The 25,713-nt window shown below is 47.0% G+C and overlaps 1 protein-coding gene across 7 annotated transcripts in view; it reads left to right on the top strand.

Moving 5' to 3' along the window:
* The window catches only part of unc5db (unc-5 netrin receptor Db), a 110,066-nt gene extending 85,022 nt beyond the window's left edge, over positions 1-25,044 (top strand). For 4 of the 7 annotated variants that reach the window (XM_063017423.1, XM_063017424.1, XM_063017426.1 and 1 more), the window contains 11 exons: positions 1,896-2,060; positions 3,078-3,110; positions 5,065-5,250; positions 6,835-7,095; positions 9,306-9,390; positions 13,957-14,128; positions 16,738-16,962; positions 18,916-19,065; positions 20,686-20,850; positions 22,184-22,362; positions 23,796-25,044. In XM_063017423.1, the coding sequence (XP_062873493.1) occupies positions 1,896-2,060; positions 3,078-3,110; positions 5,065-5,250; positions 6,835-7,095; positions 9,306-9,390; positions 13,957-14,128; positions 16,738-16,962; positions 18,916-19,065; positions 20,686-20,850; positions 22,184-22,362; positions 23,796-23,979 (1,805 nt within the window). In that variant the 3' untranslated portion in view covers positions 23,980-25,044. The remainder of the gene's footprint in view (positions 1-1,895; positions 2,061-3,077; positions 3,111-5,064; positions 5,251-6,834; positions 7,096-9,305; positions 9,391-13,956; positions 14,129-16,737; positions 16,963-18,915; positions 19,066-20,685; positions 20,851-22,183; positions 22,363-23,795) is intronic. The other 3 variants (XM_063017428.1, XM_063017422.1, XM_063017427.1) reach the window with 2 other exon arrangements.
* The last annotated feature ends 669 nt before the right edge of the window (positions 25,045-25,713 follow it).

Raw genomic sequence — 25,713 nt, 5'->3', positions numbered from 1 at the left:
TCTGTGTCTGTCAAGACTTTGGCATGTTCTCCACGTGTCCATATGGGCTGCCCCTACCCTTAAAACGTAAGAGGTCAGAAGAGGGCGCTCCCTCGTCATTCGGTCAGATCATCACTCAGAATGAAGGCGCCTCAGTAGGAACATTTTAAGGGAGCTAAGGATTTAGACACGCCCTCTTCTCGGGAGTGTGGGATGATGGGAAATGCGTCTGTGTCGTTATGTTGGGGATCAAATCTCATGCCGGGAATGAGAAGAGACGCTTTAGTGCCGTCCACATACTTTTGGCTGTAATAAGATCAATCCTTGGCGTCCAGACTTGATTCCCAGGTGTGAGGTTCTCCGTTAGCTTCATCCCTGCTACATGTGAGCCGCTATAAACGTTAGGCTAGTTCACGTCGGCGGTAAGTAAGTGCTGCGGCTCTGATCTAAAAGCCCCTAAATCCAGCTCAGTCTGCGGCCTTTTCATATCACCGCCGTCTGCCGGTGCTTTATGAAGCGCCGCTCCTGGAGCCGAGAGGCCGTAAATCAGCGCCGCGCCTCCTTCGTTCTCGGCAGCGCCGCGATCTCCAGCCCCGAAACCCCGGCGTCCGTCCCGAGACGGCGATCCCCGAGCCCGGCGCCGTTCCCGAATTCATCAAGCACATTAGCGCGACACGTCAGGCGGAGCCGGCTACACGCGGCACCTGCTCCTCGCACCTCAGACCCGCGGCGCGTTAGCGCTAACACACAAACATCATTTGCATTTAGATGAGCAGACAAGGAGCCTCGACTCGGCCGCGGAGAGCGCTAAGGACTCGCCGTGTAATAACCAGCGAGTTCTTTCCCCCCGGGGCGAGCGCACGCGCTCCGAGCGTCCGCCGTACACACGCCGCGGTCAGATTGGCTAATCGAAGCGCCGGGGCCCCAGATGAAATGATAGCTCATGATGGATGGAGATTACATCGTTTAGTAGCTGCTGGTTTGGGAGCGCTGGCTCTGGAGGGAACGGAGCGCGTCCCAGTTCTCCCATCCATTCCAGTCCTCACTGATTAGGGAAGGGCTCGGGGTTTAGCACCAGGTCGTCTTTACAGGTAAAGTTGCCAGATTTCAGAGTTTTTACCCTTTTTACACCAAAACCAAGAGGATGGACAGCAGCAAGATGGAAACAAATAATAATAATAATAAATAAAAAAATAAGAATAATAAATAATAATGATAATAATAAATAATAATAATTAATAACAAATAACAAAATAACAAAATAGTAATAAATAATAATAAATAAGTAACAATAACAAATAATAATAATAACACATAATGATTAATAATAATAATAATACTAATAATAACAAATAAGAAGATTAAATAATAAATAATAATAATAACACTGATAAATAATAATAATAATAATAATAAATAAGATTAAATCATAAATAATAATAATAACAAATAATAATAAAATAATAAATAAGATTAAATCATAAATAATAATAATAACAAATAATAATAAAATAATAAATAATAACAAAATAGTAATAAATAATAATAAATAAGTAATAATAATAAATAATAATAACAAATAATAATAACACATGATAAATAATAATAATAATAAATAATAATAAGAAGAAGATTAAATAATAATAATAACAAATAATAATAAAAATAATAAATATTAATAACAAATAATAATGATTATAAATAATAATAATAGTAATAATAATCCTTTACAAACCTCGAACCTAAAGACAACACTTTGTGCTTAAAAACTGTAAGTCTGGCAACCTTCTAACACACCATCCTCACTGTGAAATACGGTGTTGGTAGCAGCAGGGAGCGACAGTCTGTTCAGGACAGTTTGAAAATGAAACAGTTTAGGGGGGTTGAATACTTTTTTTCTCGTGTGCCGGCTGTAGTGGACGGAGGGTGGGACGAGTGGAGCGCCTGGACGGCGTGCAGCGCTCAGTGCGAGAGGCAACGATGGAGGGAGTGTAGCGCCCCGCCCCCTCGGAACCGGGGCCGCGCCTGCGAGGGTAAAGCTCGGGACGTGAAGAACTGCACCGGCGACACGTGCCTCCAGGGTAAGGATGCGGATCCACACGGCATCGTCCTGGCATCGTCGTCATCCTCATCATCATCATCATCATTACTGTATGTGTTCTTAGTGAACGCTTCTGTTAGATTTATTCGTACTGGGCGTGGCACTCGGGTGGATCAGCTGTAAATTACACGTATGAACCAGGGTTCGAATCCTCAGCGGTGATCAGCTGGTCGGGCATCTACATACAGACACGATTGGCCGAGGTCCTGCCCGGGGTGTGTTCCAACTCTAACTCCAACGTTGTAAAGCACCAAGTCAGTGTTGTAAAGCACAAGGGTTCGAATCCCTAGTGGTGCTATCAGCCGGTCGGGCACCTACATGCAGACATGATTGGCTGAGGCCCCACCAACGAATTGCCGCCCTGTCCAGGATTTTTTCAAACTTGAGACCGGACCCACCGAGACCCTGGTCTTAAATCTGAAATTGGACAAAATCTTGTTAGATTGGGGCACAGAGGGCAGAAGCTTCAGTCAGTGTTGCAAAGCACCAAGAGAACAGTCCAGGATGGAATGCTTGACCTGGCATGTCATTCAAAAACCGACTCTGATCACAGTGGAACAGTTTGATACTAATGTGAGTGGTCTCTTTTGGGATGACGACGCTTACTGTGCTGAAAAGTCATAAACCCAGGGAAGATGTTCTCCAGGATGGTTCTCCATTCTGCCGCCAGCGCTGCCGCCATCCCAAAGGCGAACTATGAATCGAAAGTTTTGCCCTGACGTTGGCACAGTTTAGAACCAGAGAACCGGCGCTCATCTCCTTCCGTGCCTCCTCAGTGAGGTCTGCGTTCTAGTTAAGGGAAGAACTGAAGGAGCCGAACTCCATCTGTCAGCGCCACCCTGACGGTAACGATGCCACGCATCATTATCTCCAGCTGATGTTGGCACAGCCTGCGTTTGGACTTCACCGCGTGATCTGAATGGTTTTAGTTAACCGATTCAGCGGTGCTCTCTCTAACTCTCTCTCTCTCTGTCTCTCTCTCTCTCTCTGTCTGCAGATGGGAAGATGCTGCATGATGTGAACCCTCAGAGTGAGTCCTGCTTCCTCTCCTCTCATGTACAGGATCCGTTTCCCCATTCGCTCGCGATGAGACCAGAATATCGCCGTGACGTTCACGGCCGCGCCTCAGGTGTTTCCTTTTATATCCCGTTCACGCGGTTCCACCAGCTGGAAGAACCGCTCGTATATCAGGACAGGAACAGCTAGAACCTGAGAACCGGAGCCTCTGCACGTCCCCGTCGAGAGAAATAAAACCCGCCGTCACCGAAACGAGACGAATTTAATCCGTCGCTTCTTTACTCTCCCGATCCCAGACGCACCTGCTCGGGATAAAAATGACAGAGGTCTGTTTTCCTGGAACGTCAGTCTTGCGAACGGAACCACGCGGCGCCGGAGATTAGGATAATTGAGGACGGGCGCTGAGCATCTGCACTCGCATCTGTCAGAATAGCAGGTTTGATTAATCGGGCTCGATCCTCAGCGGTTCATTCTACAGGCACCTAGGAGCTCACATCCATCCATGATATTTCCTGTCTGTTGTCGGTTTCCCATAATCCTCATTGTGTGGCTCTCGGGTGGACGTAGGCGGGGATTTGTGGGGCTCGGATCGGCCTGCTGGGCTTGAAATAGCCAGGCGTGTGTTGGGTACGACCCTCCTCGGTCAGGAACCGAGGTCCGCAGCAGTAAAGACGATACGACTGGGGAATTGGATATGGTTAAATTAAGAGTTCATTTGTTCTAAACCTAAAAATTAAGTAAATAAATCTTGGACTTGAGGACACGAGGACTTGAGAACATGATGAGAAGACATGAGGACATAAGACATAAGGGCATGAGACATGAGGACTCAAGGAATTGAGGTCACAAGGACACGAGGACTTGAGGACATGAGACATGAGGACACAAGGACTTGACACGAGGACATGAGGATTCAGAGATTTGAGGACATGAGACATAGAGACATGAGTACTCAAGGACATAGGACACAAGGACTTGAGGACATGAGATATGAGGAATTCAGGACTCAAGGACCTAAGGACATGAGGACTCAAGGACTTGAGGACACAAATACATGAGGACTAAAGACACAAGGACTTGAGGACATGAGGATATGAGACATGAGGACACAAGGACTGTTGTTGCTTGTGCTGCTAATAATCTGATGGACAGAAGGACAGGAATGTTGATTCAGATGGAACTCGCCCGACTCGAACCGGGGCGCCGCAGCATCGGTGCAGCTGTAATGTTTAAATACAGAGTGTGGAGGTCATACGCGGGTCGTCCAGCTTCACCCTCGCAGCACGCCCCACGCCCCACTCGTCCTCCACGAGCCGGCATCGCTCTGGCACCGCAGAGGTCAGCCGAACAGATGTAGCCCGGCACGGGGCGCTGGCACACCGCCGCGTCTCTGATTAAACTCGCGCCAGTCCTGGAATTTCGCAAACTGAGGCCGCGCGCCGAGCCCATCTTCTTACACCGCGCCGAATGTGGCGACATCGCACCTGCCCCCCCACCGTGAGCGATTCGGGTCGATTTGCCAGGCTGATAGCGGACGTGATGGTCCGTGCATGTCCCCTTCGATACCACACATCTGGATACAGGAACATCTGCTTCAGATCCAGCCGATAGGATCACGATAATGACGTTCTATATGGTCAAAAGTATGTGGACACCATGTCATGTGCTTCCTCTTTGCAGTTGTAACAATCTTTACTCTTCTGGAAAGGCTTCCTATAAGACTATAAGTGTTACTGTGGGAATTTGTGTCCATTTATTAGATAGAACATTGGTGACTGTGTTAAACGTCAAACGTTTGGCCTTTTCCCCAAACTGTTGCCATACGTTTGGCCTTCCCCAAACTGTTGCCATACGTTTGGCCTTCCCCAAACTGTTGCCATACATTAGAAGCATATACGTAATTAAAAGTAGTGTACTGTCGTTAATGCTAACGCCCGGCTGACGCGTGTGTGCTCGTCCTCCTGCAGGTATGGACGGCTCCGGGGACGTGGCGCTGTATTCGGGCCTGGCGGCGGGTGCCATCGCCGTTACCATCCTGGCGGTGTCGGTGACTCTGTACCGGCGGAACCACAGCGAGTACGGCGTGGACGTCATCGACTCGTCCGCCATCGCCGGCGGCTTCCAGTCCTTCAACTTCAAATCCACCAGACAAGGTCAGACGCGTGTGTTCTGGTCCTCACCCACACTGACCCCCGCCACCGCGTCCCTGACCAGGACACAGATCAATCAAATGAACGAACGAATGATGCAGGAGGTCAAAGGTTCACTGCAGTGTGAGCAGATTTCGTACTGCATGAACATCACAGATTTATGAGCTCACCCCACTTTGACCTTGACCTGGTGGAAGTGAGAGCAGCTGTTTGTAATTCATGATCAGGTGCAGCGCAGAAGGTCAGAACTCCTCCGTTCCTCTCAGATCAGTTCTTCATACATGCTCTCGGCAGCTGGTCCAGGTTCCGGTTCTTAGTACAGAACAGAAGAGAACAGAACAAAAACAAGAATAGATAAGAAGAGATGAGAACAGTACAGAACAGTAAAGAACAGAAGAGAACAAGAACAGGACATAAAAGAACAAGATTAGAACAGAAGAGAACTGAACAGAACAAAAGAAAATAGAAGTGTACAGTACAGAAGAGAAGAGAACAGAAAAGAACAAGATTAGAACAGAAGAGAACAGATCAGAACAGAAAAGAACAAAAGAGAACAGAACAGAGGAGAACAGAACAGTACAGAAGAGAACAGTACTGAACTGAAAAGAACACTAAAGAACATGACAGAACTGAACAGAACAGTAAAAAACAATACAGAACTAAACAGAACAGAACAAGAGAACAGTACAGAACTGAACATAAGAGAACAGAAAAGAACAAGAATAGAACAGAACAGAAAAGAAGATAAAAGAACAGAAGAGAAGAAAACAGTGCAGAACTGAAGAGAACAGAACAGTGCAGAACAGAAGAGAACAGAACAGTGCAGAACTGAACAGAACAGTGCAGAAGAGAAGAGAACTGAACAGAAGAGAACAGTGCAGAACTAAACAGAACAGTCCAGAACTGAAGAGAACAGAGCAGAACAGTACAGAACTAAACAGAACAGTGCAGAACTAAACAGAACAGTGCAGAACTAAACAGAACTGAAGAGAACAGAGCAGAAGATAAAAGAAGAGAAGAGAACAGAACACCTTGGTAGTGACAGCGACCAGCCTGCTGTCCTCAGGAGAATCGATGATTTTCCTAAAAATAAAGCCCCCATTAACCTCCCGCCTCTCAGCGCGTGGCAGCTGTCCGAGGATCAAAGTCAGCTCGGCACGCCGCGCGGGTCAGGCCGGGCACACGGGCCGAGCTGGCAGAGGTGGAGGGGGGACGGTGAAGGATGAGTACCCCCCGCCGAACCTCACGCTGGGAGCGTCCCCATTTAGTCTCGCTGAAACCAGAAAGGTCACCCAGAATGAGAGAGAGCGGCAGGATGAAGACGTCACGCCACAGGAGATCTGAGTCAGAATCTGAGAGGCGGCATGGCCAAAAGTATGAGGACGCCTCTGCTAATCATCAGTGAAGGGGGTTCAGCCACACCTGTCACATGTTCCCAACCTTGCTAACTTCACTGAGCAGCCTTGAGATGGGATGAATGGGAATGTTGAATGTGATTAGCTCATCTAAAAAACATTTCCTGTCTGCTGTTATGTGATTGGTCGTGTGATTGGTCGGCTCTTCTCTCTCGTTTCTTTCCCCCCTCAGGCAACCCGCCGCTCTTGAACTCCTCCGCCCGACCCGAGCAGACCTACAGCTTCCGCGACTCGGTGGGCAAAGAGCTGTTCGACCCGCTGCCCGACGCCACGGCCAAGGTCCAGGGCTCCTTCGCGGCCGAGTACCACGCCAAGGCTTACCCGCAGGGCCTGTCGTCACCCGTGCCCTCCAACAACGGGCCCTACAGCGCCCGTCTGAAGAGCACCGGCGTGTTCGGGCACCAGGGAGGACGTCTGGTCATGCCCAACGCAGGTACACGACAACATCCGTAACATACGGACTCACCATCGTTCCCTCGTCACAGTGGGCTACGTTTTTGAATTTAGGCGTGGCCTAGTCCACACAGACCCTGTTAGGAATGTTCTAGGAAAGTTCCCACATCCACGTTACCAGGTGACGTCCACATGATTGAGTGTTGATGCCCCAAATTCCCGTGCTAGTTTCTGATCTAATAAAGTGCAGTATACCGTCACTAACAGTCTCTGTGGTGGTTCGGGGATGAGTCGAGGTTAACAGCTGTAATATTTCCCCGACTATAATTGCCTCCACGCTTTTGCTGTGATTTTACGGCTCCCTGGATAAACAAACCCAAGAATTTAACTTTTATGTTTCTTTAAAGTGGAACTTTTACTGCAAACTGCACAAAATCTAAATGATTTATTTCTAGCGCTCGTGAAAGAGGCTTAGTCCCCTTATATCAGGGTTTTTCAAACCTCGGGCTAGCCGGAAAAAAAAAATAGGATGCGAACGCCCCCTTGTGGAGGCTTTATGTTACATTTTGTAAACCACAGTGGGACCAGATTGTACAGAGAGAGTAAGAACATTGTTTGTGTTGACGAAATGTGGGTCTCTTGAACAAAAGCTCTATTATTGTTTACAGTTTTTTTTTCCACGGTGGCTCGGTGGGTAGCACAGTCGCCTCACAGCAAGACGGTCCTGGGTTCGATCCCCAGGTGGGGCGGTTCGGGTCCTTTCTCTTTAGAGTTTGCATGTTCTCCTCGTGTCTGTGTGGTTTTCCTCAGACAGTCCAAAGACATGCAGTCAGGTTAACCGGAGACACTGAATTGATCTATAAGTGAATGGGTGTGTGTGTGTGTCTGCCCTGCGATGGACTGGTGCCCCATCCAGGGTGTTACTGTGTGCCTTGCACCCATTGAAAAGCTGAGATAGGCTCCAGCACCTCCCCCCCTTACCAAACAGGCTGCCACTGCTGGGCCCTTGAGCAAGGCCCTTAACGCTAAATTGCTTAGACAGTAAACTGTCACAGTACTCAGTCTACTAAATGCCGAACATGTAAATGTAAATACATGGAACAGTGGTGTTAGTGCCAAGGGCAAGAAAAAAACTTGTCACTTCATTCGCCCTGCCAGTCGCCAGCCTTCACTAGCAGCAGCACCCAGTGCGCCACGGTGCCACCCGTGTCCTGTTAGGTTCTAATGAAAGGCAACATGAATCGTCGTCGTTTCTCTCAGATGAAGTGTGAGCCGTGAGTTCAGTCGCTTCATTCCAAACTCACCAGCTGAGAACAGCTCAGTAATACCCCCATCATTTCCTCCTCTTTTCATTTCACTAGAGCTTCAGTAAATCCTTCAGTCTTTCACTTAATAAAATCGTTTCACATTTTCAAATATAGAAACATTCACGCCGAGCTACAAACATCTGAGCCCGGGGTCGCTCGGTGGGCGCGCCAATCGGCCGGCGTGAAATCCAAATCCAAAGAATCCAATCTGTGGAACATCTCACCTCTAAAGACCTCGACTTCCCAAAGCACACGTTCCCCGTGTGAAGCACTTCTACAAAGATTCTTCTACTAAAAGAATATCTGATCTAAAAGTTTACACACCCTGCTGAGGGACGCGTGTTTTTGGCCTTCACTTCTGTGACTGTGTCTGTGACGCTGGTGTGGACAGTTCTACAATGCCATTTAACTTTTGACCTTTTAATTTCTCATTGCTGATTATGTTGTACTATAGCTAGCAGCTTCTCAGTGCCCATATATACATATGTTAAACAACATGGAACAGTGGTGTTAGTGCCAAAGGGCTAGAAGAAAACTTAGAAAAAACAACCTGTCACTTTATTCTTGGAGAAAATCAATCAGAATGATCAGATGTCATTTAGAAACCAGTAAAAAAAAAGGTCTGCCGTGAATAAGAAGCTGCTAGATCATCTGCGACACCGTTCACAGTCAAACAAGCTTCATATTGCAAGAAAGAAGCTCCTGTGTTTGCAGCTTTAAGGTGCCAATTTTAGAGCAGGTGCTTATTTAACGTGTCACAGCCTCTAAGCTCATGGTGGTATAAAGCCTGCTCAGCTGTGGACAGAGTCGCCTGTAGAGAAAAGTTCTGAAGTGAGTTTTAGTGAATGATGAAATCAAGCGATAACGATATTAAAATAATAAAATGCTGGAGTTCTTCTGTCCCTGCGTGGTCTGATGATCGATGTCTCGCTCGTGTGTACAGGAGTCAGTCTGCTGGTGTCTCATGGGGCCATAGCTGAGGACACGTCCTGGGAAATGTACATGCTCATCAATCAGGAGGAGTCCAGGTGAGATCAGAGCTCCTCCCACCGAGCCGTCGCTTCATCCTGCATCAGGTTCACCTGGTAGCACTGGTCATGTGATTCTGGGTACTGCACTGTACTCACTGTGGTTCATTCTCACTTACATCCTCATTCTCCTTATCATTCTCATTCTCATTCTCATTTCTATGTAAATTCATATTTACATTCTCATTCGCATTTTCACTCACATTCCCATCTCCATTCTCATTCTATTCACATTCTCATTCTTATTTCTATTCTCATTCTATTCACATTCTCATTTATATTTTCATTCTCATTCATATTTACATTCTCATTTCCGTTCTCATTCTATTCACATTTGCATTCTCATTTATATTTACATTCACATTTGCATTCTTATTTCTATTTACATTCACATTCTCACATTCACATTTCTATTCTCATTCTATTCACATTTGCATTCTCATTTATATTTACATTCACATTTGCATTCTTATTTCTATTTACATTCACATTTCTATTCACACTCTCATTCACATTTGCATTCTCATTCATATTTCCATTCTCATTCTATTCTCATTCACATTTGCATTCTCATTCATATTTACATTCTCATTTCCGTTCTCATTCTATTCTCATTAACATTTGCATTCTCATTTATATTTACATTCACATTTGCATTCTTATTTCTGTTTACATTCACATTCTCACTCATTCACATTTACATTCATTCATATTTACATTCTCATTTACATTCTCATTCTATTCACATTTGCATTCTCATTTGTATTTACATTCACTTTCTCACATTCACATTTCTATTCACACTTATTCACATTTGCATTGTCATTTCAATGTACATTCTCAATCACATTTGCATTCTCATTTCTATTTACATTTACATTCTCACTCTTATTCACATTTCTATTTACATTCACATTCTCTTTTCACATTCTCATTCACTTTCTCATTCACATTTCTCCTTTGCATTCACATTCTCATTCTATTTACATTTTCAGTCTTAGAATTGAGTATATCCAAATCAAGACAAAGCACAAAGGGGTTAAAAATCCAGGCTGTGTTTGAGTGTGAGATTCTCTCTCTGTACCTGAGTGATCAACAGCTCTCTCACACACACACACAGCAGATGGTGTGAACGTGCTACTCTCCAAATCGCCGTCTCTCAGCGGGAGCCCGGTGAGAAGATCTTTTTTTCCCTCCCGGCGTCGCCAGTTCACTCGCGAGTACCTTCTGGAGAGGCGAGAGGCGCAGCACGTGCCCGTCTTTAATTGCCTTAAATGACTTCAGAGTGAGAATCCAAAAATTATCAGCGCTGCATTTCGTCCTCGCGGCTCCTCACGCGGGGCGCCGTAATCAAATCACACGCATCTCTCACCACCCATAATGCAACGGTGGCACAGCAACACGATTCCTGAGGTTCTAGGTTTGATTCCCACTTCTGGTCACTGTCTGTTCTGACCTCTACATGTTCACGGTGTGTCCGAGTGGGTTTCCAAAAGTATGTGGACATTTGACCTTTAACTTGTGGGCATTAAAGTGTTCCAGCCCCCTTACTTAACTGTGCAGGCTTTCCACAGGAATTCAGATTTCTGAGTGTGTCTGTGGGAATTTGTGCCCACACATCAGGGGCTGACGTTTGACAAGTAGGCTTGGCTCTCAGTCCAGGTTCCAATTCATCCCAAAGGTGTGAATCCTCACAGGGTTGAGGTCCAAGGGATGAATCGCAAAATTGGAGTGTCCATATACTTTTGGCCATTTAGTGTACATGTACTTTATATGCAATTTGGAAATGCACCCATGTCCTCCTGTCGTCCTCAACAGCTTTTCAAAAAGTGGGATGCCAACATCTTAACATTAAACATTAAATGCGTGCGTTTAAATGTCGTATGTATTTAAAAATCCGTTTAAACGTCGTACGCTGAGACGTTTTCCAGACGTGCGGTTCAAACCTGAACGTCTGTCTCGAACCCGAAGCTCTTTCCTTCCTGCATTACGTGAAGCGTCGACCCCGCGACGACCCCGTCTCATCTCGCCTGTCACCGCTCACTTTACGTACGCGGCCTTTAAATGAAACCAGCCGACGAGCGGAAGCAATTACGCCGAGCGTACGCGAAATGGGAGCGTTCCGAGTCGTCGTGCACGGGGACGTAGACGGAGCTTTTTTATTAGCCCGAGGAACCGAGAGAGGTGAAGACTGGAGGATCTGGCAACCCGGGACACTCAGACATGAGCTGGGCCAGAAGGACAATCATTGAATTTATGTGTTTCAGTCACAGTCACTAACAGGTGTAATAAATCAGTCGTATAAAGGAAACGACAGTTCTAACTGTGCAGCAACAGTTTAGGGAGGGTCCCTGTATAGTCCCTGTGCACCAAGCAATTCTATAAATACACGACGACCTGAGCCCTCACTGGAACAGCCGTACAAAACCTGTCATCCTTTGACAGAATGGGCACAAATTCCCACACCTAGACACACTTAAAAAAAAACGGCTGTTGTTGAATACCGTTTCCGACAAGCTCGCGGTCAGGCGTCCAGTTACTTTTGACCTTGTAGTGTAACTTTAAAATTAAATACTAATATCCATTACATTCAACAAGACTCTAGTGGCCTAAGCTTACTTAATTAAACCCTACTTAACACTTTTGGGATGAATTGGGATGTCGTACGCGAGTCTGTTCCAGCATTTGTGCCTGGACAAACAAAATTAAAGCCTCAGTGTCCACATACTTTTGGCAAGATACAGTAAATAAACAAATACATTTAAAAGGCTTTATTATGGACGCAGACTGAGCCTGGATTCATTAAGATGCTTTTAATAGATGCTAATAACGGAATAAGGATCCCAAGTACCCTGGGAAACTCCTGCGGACATTGGGAGAACATGCAAAACTCCTCCAGATCAGCTGCACCATCGATTTAATATAACCGAAGCTGCGGAGTTCCCGCTCCACCCATAACGTTTCACCCCGACCCCGAAGTTTGGTGCAGACGCCGGGCATTGTGCCGGAGCGCCGGGAACCGCCACGGCCGATCCATCAGCGCTCTCACTTTTAAATGGATTCTCTTCTCACCTGTCGCGAGCGCCGGCGTCTCCCTTCCCACCTCGGCGGCGTCGGCCGCGTATCCGTCACTCAAGGCCCGGTTTGGCCGCGAGGGATCGGCGGAGAATTGAATTTTTTTTCCCTCTCGCTCAGTCAGACGGCGCAGCAGAACCGGCTTCTATCCACGGCGTAACAGAAATCCATTAAAACCCCTCCGAACACGATCGATCACGCCTGCCATCCCAAAACTGACACCCCACGTCCCCCTCACACCCCCAAAGATGCACTCTATACCGCCAAAAGTATCGGGACACCACTTTTAATTATTAAATGTATGTGTTTCAGCCACAACAGTCGGTAATAGATGTAATAAATCAGTTATATAAGGGATATTACATGCTTACAGCTTTGCAGCAACAGTTTAGGGAAGTCCGTGAAGACACGATGAAATGAGTCTTGACCTGAGCCGCCACTGGAACATCAACATCAGCTGTCATTTTTAGACAGAACGGGCACAAATTCCCATACCTAGACATACTTCAAAGTCTTGTGAGAAGCTTCTCAAAAGAGCGGCTGTTCTTCCAACTGACAGGTCAGACGTCCAGATACTTTTGGCCCTCTAGTGTATCGAAGCCCGTCAGAACCTGGACCGCAGAGCTCATATCTCCTTTATTTGTTTACCTGCTTGTCGAGCCATTAGCTGGAGTATTAAACGTATGTATCGGTATGCGAGAGGTCCTACACCTCCACTCTGTCAGATATCCATTAAATCCCAGAGTCTGTCGGGGACGGCGCGGATGCTAATGGCTCCCCGTCGTCCCTCGTTAGGTCTCGCCGGGATGAATCATCCGTCTTTTTGAATAATGCAGCTCGTTACGCCGCTGGCTGCAGCCGGATACCGACCCCGGACCACGACGTGGAGACGCTAGCGTTCCAGATGTTGGCTCACGTTAACGACCGACGGTCGCCAGGGTGGAACAGCCGCCATAGTGCGCTAACGCACCCAGGGTCGAGTCTGAACGCTGCTACCGCCTGCTGTAAGGTCACCTTAATGTTGGAGGAACAGCGACACCTACTGTCTGGTCGAGGCTCGAGCAGTGGAGGAATACAAAGAGCAGAATGTGTTTCTTCATACGTGTTCACATGGACAGCTGTGAGAGGAACCCGCTATGCCTTATGTGTTCCTGGTGCAGCTCAGAGCCCGATTTCAACCCCACTGAACACATTTGGGATGAATTAGAATACCGAGGTACAAATCCCTACATGCATACTACAAAATCTAAAGAGGGGATCCCAGACAAGCTCGTGGTCCGGTGTCCACATACTTATCGAAAGCTGAAAAACCACCCAGCACTTGAGTCCAAACGTTCACACACGTCTGTAAGTGACGTGTATTTCTGCCACTGAACGCACGATGTAAGTGTTGCTTGAGCCGCTTCTCTGTGCCCATACAAACGAGGCTCATAATAGTTCAGCTCAAACTTTTTCTCCTTGACTCTTCTCTCTCTTCTTTCTTCCCTCCAGCGCTCCGTCGCTAGAGAGGGGCGAGATCCTGCTGGGGCCGGAGGTCACGTACGGCCCCCCGGGCCTGAGCCTGAACTCTCCTGTCGCCATGACGATAGCCCACTGCGCCGAGGTGGTCGGCGAGAGCTGGAGCGTCCGCCTGAAGAGGAAGACGAAGGAGGACGAGTGGGAGGTACGCGCCGCTGCGCTCGCTCGCTCGCCTCATCTGAAATTCAGATCCTCGGGGCTTTGATTTACGGTCCCGCCTCTCGCCCCGGCGCGGGCTTCGGGTTATCTCTCAAACCGGCGAGAAGCGCTCTCGGCTCACGGGGCAGCGGGCTCGTCTCCTGTCACACAGACGAAGCGGAATGGAGCTCGAGCTTTAAAAATGGATCGGGAGATCCGGGGGTCCGACTCAGGGGCCGGTGGGTTCAGTACTCGAGGACAAAGCGTTCTATTTCACGTGCAAAGTGGGCGTGGTCAAATGAAGGCTAAAAGATTCAGTGGACCTCACCCTAGCAGGCAGAACTGAGTGTGTCTGAGGGAGGGGGGGTCGGATAGGGGTTCTCTGGATTTTTTTCTGCAGTAGCGACCTCTGCTGTCTCCTGTAGTCCCCAAAACACGTTGGGCGAAGAATTACGCCTTACAGCTCTCTGTTAGAATCCACAAGCGGTCAGCACACGTCGTTAGGTCCAAGCGCTGGTCTGAGTCAGGAGGATTTTAATCAATTTTAATCAATTATCTAAACAAATTGTCAGTGAATGCACTGGGAATAATGGGACGGAAGCGCCTGAATTCAGTAGCCTGAAGGGGTGTCCACATACTTCTGGACTCCTTGATCCAGTATCACGGACCTCCTGTTCTGGACTCTCCTGTTTATCTAATGTCCATGCAGTGTTTTGTCTCAGTGTCCTGCTGGAGGGTTAAATCACAGCCCAGAGGCAGCAGGATTGATATTAGAATCTCCTGGTACGTCATAGAGTCCGTGAGGTTCTACAGACCAATCAGAATAAACAGTGGTGTTTGGTTTGGGATGTATCCAAGAGTCTGACCGCAGTGAGAAGAAAACGAGGTGGTGACAAGTGAGAAAACACGACAGGAAACAACAAACCCCGGCAGTTATGGTGTGTAATAACACAGAAGCCACGAGACGTGTCAGACAGAAGACACCTCTGAGCCCCGGGGCCGCCAAACACGAGCGCCATCGATCCGACCCGGCCGGCGAGAAGCCATCCGAGGGCGTCGGTCCTGACCCGGTCATCCGCTCAACACTAAATCTCACATTCAACCAGCTTCATATTCAACCAGCTTCACATTTAACCAGCTTCACATTCAACCAGCTTCATATTCAACCAGCTTCATATTTAACCAGCTTCACACTCCGGCTGCATTCAGATCAGAGCCGCAGGATTCTGCACATCAAATCATGCAGTGTACGGTCAAAAGTATCTGGACGCCCCTGCTCACACCTTCAGCTTCTGTTCTCCCATCAGACAGGAAGATCTCCAGGCTAAATTGATTCGTGTTAGCTCCGTTAGCGTTCTCGTTTTGATCTCTCTGCAGAACGAGCTGATTGATCAGGCGAGCAGGATGCTAACAGTGCTAGTTTTAGTCAGGTGTAAAATCCTTTCAGCACACTGAGTTAATCCCCCCCCCCCCACACACACACACCCACCTCGCCCACCACCTACGGCGATTAGTCAGAAACGCTTCCTGTTTTAGAATGAAATGGACGTTCCGCTGCCCTGAATTGACCGGCCTGCAGCGGATCAGTCAGCGTCAGCGCCGCCAGAACAAATCGATGAGCTCCGGAGGATAAAATCTTCTTCTTCTCCTCACACAGGCTGATTTTTGTTTCTCTGCTGGAGGGGAGATGGGTGAATAATCGCCGTGTATTTTATAAACCAGAATAAAGAGGAAACAGAGACGCACTGCTGTACGACCTGCTCGCTTCCTTTAGTCTGTTACCCCCCACCCTGGTATCAGTGCTGCTATCGACCTTTGTTCTAAGGTGGAACCAGACCCGCCTCGACCCTGACCAGGATAAAGTAGTTAATGAAAATGAAATAGGGGGTAGGGTGGGGGAATTAATATTTTATGTATTTTAGTTTGTAATTAGAATAATACAAGGAATTAAATTATTTGAAACATTTTTAAAACATTTATAATTCTGTAATTATGTTTAATTATTATATTATTATGTTATTTTATTGTATTTTATTTATTAGAATTAAATCATATTTTGTCATTTATATAATTAATTTATTTTCATACAATTTTAGAATTGTTTTCACAAATATTTTTATATTTTAACACATTTTACCACATATTTTTAATGTTTTTATTTAAACTTGTTACCTAAAGATCATTTTAATATTTTAGATAAATTTTCTGAATTATCAGAAAAATAAAACATAAATATATTTAAGTATAAAAATATATTTTTTGTTTCAGTTAATTATTTATTATTAATTATTGTTATTATTAATATTAATATTATTATATAGTTTATTATTATTGTACATTATATTTTATTCTTTTTATATATAATTATAGTTATACATGTATTATTTAAATTTTATTAATTTTCAATTACTATTTTTATTATTGATATTATTGATTTATTTCTTAAAATATTAATATTTTTGTTTTTTATTATTATTTTGTAATTAATAATTATTTACTATTAATATTTTATTATTATAAATGTATTACTGTTAAATGAACTTTGCTTATTCTTTTTTTTTTCTCCGATCAACTTACCACGGCGGCACTAACAGTCCCCCTCATCCTGCTCCACAGGAAGTAATGTCGGCGGAGGACGAGTCGACTTCCTGTTACTGCCTCCTGGACTCTGGGCGGTGCCACCTGCTGCTCAGCGAGCCGGGCTCGTACGCCCTGGTGGGAGAGGCGCTCAGCGACGGCGCCGCCAAGAGGCTGAAGGTGGCGGTGTTCGGCAGCTCCCACTCGTCCATGAACTACAGCCTGAGGGTTTACTGCATGGACGACACGCCTTACGCCTTTCAGGTCTGAACCACATACATATTATTAGCGCTGACAGCCACCCTCCTCCTGCTGCAAACAAACCCAACAACCCTGTACCTGCTGTAAAGCATGGTGGCGGTAGTGTTATGATCCAGGCTCAGTGATTTACCAGTTGATCTGGTGTGTTGTAGTTTGCACTGGGACTCATACGTTAGGAGGGGCGTCCACATACTTCTGACCACATCGTGTAGATGTTAATGTATTCCTGCAGAGAGCAAACAAACATCTGAGAGCAGAAGAACTAAACACTCGTTGGCTTTTATGAACCCGTCTCGGAGCTTCTGCCGCTAGCCGCGTGTTTACGTCGTGTCTGTTAGCCTGAACGAGTGCGCCCGTCTCTGCCCTCTCTCATTAGCGCGGCGTTCTCGCCCGCGCGGCCGGCGCTCCGGATGAACCCCGGAGACGGCGGCGCACTGAAGGACCTGCGTGTCTGGCACCAGCTAGCAGAACCGCGGGCAAATGAGCTCGCTCGCACACGGCGGCCATTATAGCGTTTGTGTTTGACCCCCTGCCACCCGGTTTAGCGCTGGCGGCGTCCGAGCCGCTGTAACGAGGCGGATAATAAACAGCTCGGTGTTGAGTTCGGTTCGTGGTTATATTTCCTGTGTGCTGTGGACGTGCATGTGAGCGCCAGGACTCGATTATCTGGACATGAAAACATTCTGTACAGCTGAGACTCATCACAGGAGCGAGTCAGAGTCCAGGAGTCGTTCATCAGCGCAGTGGTGGTGCTAATCCCCCACAGCCTCGCACCTCGGGTTTTATACTGGTATTAGATCCCACACTTTTAAAGAAGCGTCCAGAGGTTTCACCACATCTGCATTGTTGCTATGCAACCAAACAATTAAATGATGCATACCAGCAATAAAACAGCAAATCCTGGTTTTATTATATATATATATACTGATCAGCCATAACATTACAACCACCTCCTTGTTTCTACACTCACTGTCCATTTTATTAGCTCCACTTATAGAATATAAGAAGCTTTGTAGTTCTACAATTACTGACTGTAGTCCATCTGTTTCTCTGCATGCTTTGTTACCCCCTTTCATGCTGTTCTTCAATGGTCAGGACCCCCACAGAGCAGGTATTATTTAGGTGGTGGATGATTCTCAGCACTGCAGTGACACTGACATGGTGGTGGTGTGTTAGTGTGTGTTGTGCTGGTATGAGTGGATCAGACACAGCAGCGCTGCTGGAGTTTTTAAACACCGTGTCCACTCACTGTCCACTCTATTAGACACACCTACCTAGTCGGTCCACCTTGTAGATGTAAAGTCAGAGACGATCGCTCATCTATTGCTGCTGTTTGAGTCGGTCATCTTCTAGACCTTCATCAGTGGTCACAGGACGCTGCACACGGGGCGCTATTGGCTGGATATGTTTGGTTGGTGGACTATTCTCAGTCCAGCAGAGACACTGAGGTGTTTAAAAACTCCAGCAGCGCTGCTGTGTCTGATCCACTCATACCAGCACAACACACACTAACACACCACCACCATGTCAGTGTCACTGCAGTGCTGAGAATCATCCACCACCTAAATAATACCTGCTCTGTGGGGGTCCTGTGGGGGTCCTGATCATTGAAGAACAGGGTGAAAGGGGGTAACAAAGCATGCAGAGAAACAGATGGACTACAGTCAGTAATTGTAGAACTACAAAGTGCTTCTATGTGGTAAGTGGAGCTGATAACATGGACAGTGAGTGTAGAAACAAGGAGGTGGTTTTTAATGTTATGGCTGATCGGTGTATATATATACAACCTGAGACCCTTGAGTGAATCTGAATGTTTACTGTGTGCTGTACCTGTATCTGTACCTGTACCTGTACCTGTACCTGTATCTGTACCTGTACCTGTACCTGTATCTGTACCTGTATCTGTACCTGTACCTGTACCTGTATCTGTACCTGTACCTGTATCTGTACCTGTAGGGAGTTGTGGCGGCGGAGAGCAGCAGACAAGGTTTGCTCCTGGAGGAACCCAAGACTCTGCTGTTTAAAGACAACACCTACAGTCTCCAGATCTCCATCCAGGACCTGCCCCAGTTCCCATGGAGCATCAAACCCTTTAGTACCTGTCAGGTGAGACCTTCCTCCTCACGTTCTGCTGTTAATCTGAGAAACTGGAACTCTGTTGTTCGGTTGTTGGGTAGCTGTAGCACGGTGTAGCATGGTGTAGCGTCAGTAAGCGTCTGAGCGTGACCGTGAGTGTTCTCCTGCTTCTACTGGGACCTGCTCAGACTCCAGGTCCATGGGAACCAAGACGACCGCCGAAGAACCAAATCTGTTTGAGGGAATGGTACGAGGGATCAAGCACCACCTCTTAGGACACTTGGGATTCCAACCTGCACTTTGCTCTCTGCACTTTGACGTATTTAAATGAGTGAACAACGAACATCTCACTATAAATATTTGGACGATCATCAAACAGAGAGCATCTGCAGGAGAAAGTTCTGGCTCGTTTCCGGTCATCAGCTTTGATGTAGCAGCTACAGAGATCCGATCTAACACCCCTCGTTAAGATCCTGAGGCGTGTTCATCAGCGCCGGGGTCGAATCAGGTCCGCGCGGGCCGGAGATCTCTGTGATCTCTGCATTTGAATCACGGCCCTCCACGGCAAACAGGACATCTCGGGTCACTCGCGTCCACCGGGGGGTCAAGGACGCTCGCCGCCGCTGTGCTCCTGTGCTGAAATGAATTATACATCAGAGCGGATCGTGCTCTCCAGCGGTCACGCAGCGGGCGGGACGCTTTCTCACCTGAGAGCGCTGGAATTAAGAGGGATTTGGGACGGAGCCCGGCTCGGCCCGGACGTCTCTTTTGCGGCTTCAGCGGTGCTGACTCAGGACGAGCATCGATGGGAACTTTAATCAGGTCACTGAACGCTGAGTCTCCTGCCTCGTCTCCTGCTGCCTCTCCTGCTTACTCTGCTTTTATTCCCTTTAACATGTTCTTTTCATTTCTAACTGTATTCCTCACATACTTTCATTTCCCTTCATTATTTCTTTCTTTTTACGTTTACATTCACATTCACATTTCCCTTCATTATTTCTTTCTTTTTACGTTTACATTCACATTCACATTTCCCTTCATTATTTCTTTCTTTTTACGTTTACATTCACATTTACAGACTCTTCATTATTCAAAGACACTTTACAGTATTCAGTGTAAGCAAGTGTGAGTAAAGGGCCTCGCTCAGGGGCCCAAAAGCAACTTGGCTTGTCTACATTTTTTTTATTTGAATGTATTTGTACTTTTGGTGCTCAAGACTGTGCAGAGGAAGAATACTCTACACCACTGAATCTCAGCTGTGTTATCAGCCGGTCGGGCGTCTACACAGACTTAAACGGCTATGTCTAAAGAAGGGAAGAGATGACTGAACAGCTTGTCAGTGCGCTCTTAGTGCAGGTCCCAAGCCCAGATACAATAAGGACGGCTGCTTCAGAAAGGGCGTCCAGCATGTGAACTGGATTAAACTGGTTTATTGTATAAACACCCATAAAAATACCTTGTTTACCTTATTTGACCTTTCTTTTTCTCCCTCCTACCATCCTGTTATCCATCCATCCATCCCTTCCTTTCTTCCTTGTTTGTCTCCTGTTGCTCGTTTCTCACCTCTGTGTCCACTGTGGTACTGATGAACTGACCTCTCTCTCCTCTCGGTCAGTGTGGCTCACGTTTCTCTCTCCCTCGGTGCTGCAGGAGTTCAGCTTCTCTCAGGTGTGGAGCAGTAACCAGCGGCCCCTGCACTGTGCCTTCTCTCTCGAGCGCTTCAGCGTCGCCACCACACAGCTCTCCTGCAAGATCAGCGTGCGCCAGGTCAAGGGTCACGAGCAGATCCTGCAGGTCTACACCTCCGTCCAAGAGGTCAGAACCCAGTAACAATCTGAACGTGTGTGTGTGTGCATGTTTGTGTGTGTATGTGTGTTTGTATGTGTGTTTGTGTGCGTGTGTGTTTGTGTGTGTCTGAGTGTGTCTGAGTGTGTTTTTGTGTGCAAGTGTATGTGTGTGTTTGTGTTAATGTGTTTGTGTGTATGTATGTTTGTATATGTATGTTTTTGTGTGTATTTGTGTGCATGTGTGTGTATATGTGTGTTTCTGTGTGTGTGTGTGTGTGTATGTGTGTGTGTTTCTGTGTGTGTGTGTGTGTGTGTGTGTATGTGTTTTTGTGTTTGTGTGTGTGTGTGTATGTTTGTATATGTTTGTGTGTTTGCATGTGTGTTTGTGTGCGTGTGTGTGTGTGTGTGTCTGAGTGTGTCTGAGTGTGTTTTTGTGTGCAACTGTATGTGTGTGTTTGTGTTAATGTGTTTGTGTGTATGTGTGTGTGTGTGTGTATATGTGTGTGTGTATACGTGTGTTTGTGTGTATGTTTGTATATGTATGTGTGTTTCTGTGTGTGTATATGTGTGTTTGTGTGTGTTTGTATATGTATGTGTGTTTCTGTGTGTGTATATGTGTGTTTGTGTGTGTTTGTATATGTATGTGTGTTTGCATGTGTGTTTGTGTGTGTGTTTGTGTGTCTGAGTGTGTGTTTTTGTGTGCAAGTGTATGTGTGTGTATGTTTGTATATGTTTGTGTGTTTGCATGTGTGTTTGTGTGCGTGCGTTTGTGTGTGTGAGTGTGTTTTTGTGTGCAACTGTATGTGTGTGTTTGTGTTAATGTGTTTGTGTGTATGTGTGTTTCTGTGTGTGTATATGTGTGTTTGTGTGTATGTTTGTATATGTATGTGTGTTTGCATGTGTGTTTGTGTGTGTTTGTGTGTCTGAGTGTGTGTTTTTGTGTGCAAGTGTATGTGTGCGTGTGTTAGTGTGTTTGTGTGTGTGTGTGTGTTTGTGTGTCTGAGTGTGTGTGTGTGTGTTAGTGTGTTTGTGTGTGTGTATGTATGTTTGTATATGTGTGTGTTTGTGTGTGTGTATGTGTGCGTGTGTGTGTGTTAGTGTGTTTGTGTGTGTGTGTGTTTGTGTGTCTGAGTGTGTGTGTTAGTGTGTTTGTGTGTGTGTATGTATGTTTGTATATGTGTGTGTTTGTGTGTGTGTTTGTGTGTATGTGTTTCTGTGTGTGTATATGTGTGTGTATGTGTTTTTGTGTGTGGGTGTGTGTTGTGTATATGTGTGTAGTTGTGTGTGTATACGTGTGTGTGTGTGTGTTTGTGCTTGAGTGTGTGTGTCACTCTCTCCTCTCTCCCGGTCTCTTTCCTCAGAGGGAGAAGGAGACGCTGCCGTTTTTTATGCAGGCCGACTGCACGGTCACCTCCCAGACGGGCGCCAAAGCCTTTAAAATCCCGCCGTCCATCCGACAGCGCATCTGCGCCACCTTCGACACTGCCAACACCAAGGGCAAGGACTGGCAGCTCCTCGCCCAGAAGCTCCACATACAGAGGTGAAGACCTGCAGGAGAGCCGCCACAGACAAACGGACTCGTCTTTTTATTTATTTATTTATAGTGAAAACACAGATTCAGAGTTCTGCTGACAGTCTGTAGAGCCGCTCCAGATCCAGACACCAGCAGGTTTATAGACGGCATCAGGGGAGGAACCGTGATTACGGGGCTCTACCTCTCACACACTTCAGTTCTTTATAAAGAAATCAGCTCTATAAATACACACTTCACCCACACATGTATCCATCTTTAACGCCAGCGCTCGGCTTTAGACGCTCCTGCAGGACGATCCGATGAGAACCTGCTTAAATAATCATGCAGTTATGACACATGCGCCATACATAATGCATGTCCTGCGCGATATTGAATCTCACATGCATGCTAAGCGAGCCGCGACGTTTCACGTTTAGCTCGGCGCTCGCTCTGTTCTTCTCCTCCTGCTTTATTAAGGAAAGTTATTATTACATGAACGCTGACGGCGTCCCGCGTTATTTACTAGCTGAAGCAACAACAGCAACAAAAACACACTGGGTAAACAGAGCTGGGTAGATGGTGTGTGTGTGTGTGTGTGTGTGTGTGTGTGCCGCCCCCGACTGACTGCACCATGATAGAATTTAAGAGGACATGTACGTTTACATTTTCAGCATTAGGAGACGACTTACAGTACTGTGGCAGACTACAGTCTGAGCTGTTGAGGGTTAAGGGCCTCGCTCAAGGGCCCAACAGAGACAACCTGGCAGTTGTGGGGCTTAAACCAGCGACCTTTTGATTACTAGTCTCGTACCCTAACTCCCCTTGACTCTCACCCAGCCATACAATCGTCATGTGTTAACAGAATGAGCACAAATCCCCACAGACATACTTCAAAGTATTGTGAGAAGCCTGTCCAGCAAGCTCGTGGTCAAGCGTCCAAATACTTTTGGCCATATAGTGTATGCAGGAGTAAATAATTTACACTGGTGTTTTGTCTCCACCTGCTGGTCAGACTTAGGTACTGCAACACCTGATGATTCCAAACTACACACGCGTCCTTCACACGTTTATTTTCACTCACCAGGGCGGTGTAGGTTCGATTCCCAGGCGTTTGCATGTTCTCCCTGTGTCTGTGTGGGTTTCCTCCGGGAGCTCCGGCTTCCTCCTACAGTACAAAGACGTGCAAGTGAGGTGAATTGAGATTGGTGAGTGAGTTAAGATTAAAGTCTAGTAATCAGAAGGTTGTCGGTTCTAGCCTGACCACTGCCAATCACCGTTGGGCCCCTGAGCAAGGCCCTTAACCCCTAACAGCTTAGATAAAACACTTAGATAAGTCACTTTGGATAAATGTGAGCATAATTTGATCAGTGGGTGTGGCTTAAACACCTGACCTTAAAAATCAGGGCGTGTCCACATACATTTGGGAATAGTTCACTTCCTCTCTCTCTCTCTCTCCTCAGAAACCTGTCGTATTTCGGCGAGCAGCGCAGCCCGTCGGGCGTGATCCTCAGCCTGTGGGAGGCGCGGCACCAGGCCTCCGGGGACCTGGACTCGCTGGCCAGCGCCCTGGAGGAGATCAGCAAGATCCACACCAAGAGCGCGCCGCCGAGCCCGGACCACCCCGAGCCCGAGTACAATCAGTGACCGAGGGACACGGACCCCGAACTCGGGGCGAGGCGGACGATCGGGTCCCGGTCCGGGATGGGTGCAGCAACAGTGAAATGACAGAGGAACACCTGAGGGAGTGAAGAGGAGAACCCAGGCTGTACCGCGTATATCTCTGTCACGACGAGGGTCGGCCGGCGTTCTCATCACGTTACCGTTTCCTTTCCTTCAGCAGGGCCGCGCGGGTGTGGGGGGGCTCGGACCTTTAGCGCCCCCGTGAGCTCCTGCGTAACCGCTACGCGCTCTGGTTGCCACCCGGTTCCCCGGCGAGCGAGGGTCTTTTTTTTCCCGCACACTGTGTCGACGCTCTCTCGGTTATCTAGCCCAGGCGGGCGAGGATGAATAAAATATTAGCGGTTTATTTTAGTTATTTTCTCCGGGATTCGGCTCGGCGAGGGCTTAGCGCGCGGCGCAGGATGGAGGAAGAGCCGGCTTAGCCGCGGCGCACACGTGTTTCAGTCAGATAAGAACGGCGGGCGGGGGGACGTCGGTCCGTCACGTCTGTCGCGGTCAGATGTTCAACAAATTTGTCTCAGTCGGAGAGACGCGGCGCTTCCTCTGACCGCTGCACAGCCGTTAGAGGAAACTGAGAGACTGGTATTAACCAAACATCGTTCTGTACCTATAAATCAACAGCCTGGTGAAGGCTTGTACTGATTGTTAGCGACGTTAGCGTTGCTGCAGTGCAGACGTTCACCCGCCAAACACTTTCGTTACGTTGTGTAGATTATTGTTTCTGTTGTTTTTTGGGAGCGGTGATACAGGATCACTGATCCACCCGTAATCCTCTCGCTGGAGATCTTCTGGAGATCTTCCTGCACCGTCTTCTCCACGCTAGGATTCTCGTGCCTTGTATAAACACTGTAGACCGCGAGCGTCGGACCGAACCGTTCGGGTCGAGGGGTGAGAGAACGTCCGGGGTTGAGTGTGGCGGGGCTTCGTCATGTACTGTATTAAACCTCTGGACATTTTGGACATTTTCTGTACAGTAGATCTGCTGATGTATCTGCAGCCTTTTGGAGAATAAATGTACAGCTGAACGTTCCTGGGTTCTCATGTTCTTCTGTTCTTATGATCTCCTGATCCATGTTCTCCTGTTCTTCTGGTTCCTCTGTTCTTCAGATCTCCTGTTCCTCTGTTCTCCTGTTCCACTGATGTTCTGTACTTCTGTTCCTCAGATCTCCTGTACTTCTGTTCTTCTGTTCCTCACTTCTTCTGTTCCTCTGTTCTCCTGTTCTTCAGATCTCCTGTACTTCTGTTCCTCAGATCTCCTGTACTTTTGTTCTTCTGTTCTTGTGATCTCCTGTTCTTCAGATCTTCTGTTCTTGTGTTCTTCTGTTCTCCTGTTCATCAGTTCTTCTGTTCTCATGTTCTTCTGTTCTCCTGTTCTTCAGATCTCCTGTACTTCTCTTCTCCTGTTCTTCTGTTTTTCTGAAGCCTGAGGTTCCAGAACTAAATCTTCAGGTTCCAGAACTAAATCTTCAGGTTTCAGAACTAAATCTTCAGGTTCCAGAACTAAATCTTCAGGTTTCAGAACTAAATCTTCAGGTTCCAGAACTAAATCTTCAGGTTCCAGTACTAAATCTTCAGGTTTCAGAACTAAATCTTCAGGTTCCAGTACTAAATCTTCAGGTTCCAGAACTAAATCTTCAGGTTTCAGTACTAAATCTTCAGGTTCCAGAACTAAATCTTCAGGTTCCAGAACTAAATCTT

The sequence above is a fragment of the Trichomycterus rosablanca genome, chromosome 21 (assembly GCF_030014385.1).
Source record: "Trichomycterus rosablanca isolate fTriRos1 chromosome 21, fTriRos1.hap1, whole genome shotgun sequence".
Classification (NCBI taxonomy): Eukaryota; Metazoa; Chordata; class Actinopteri; order Siluriformes; family Trichomycteridae; genus Trichomycterus; species Trichomycterus rosablanca.
The sequence above is the reverse complement of the archived record's forward strand: the minus strand, read 5'-3'. Positions and strand labels throughout refer to the sequence as shown.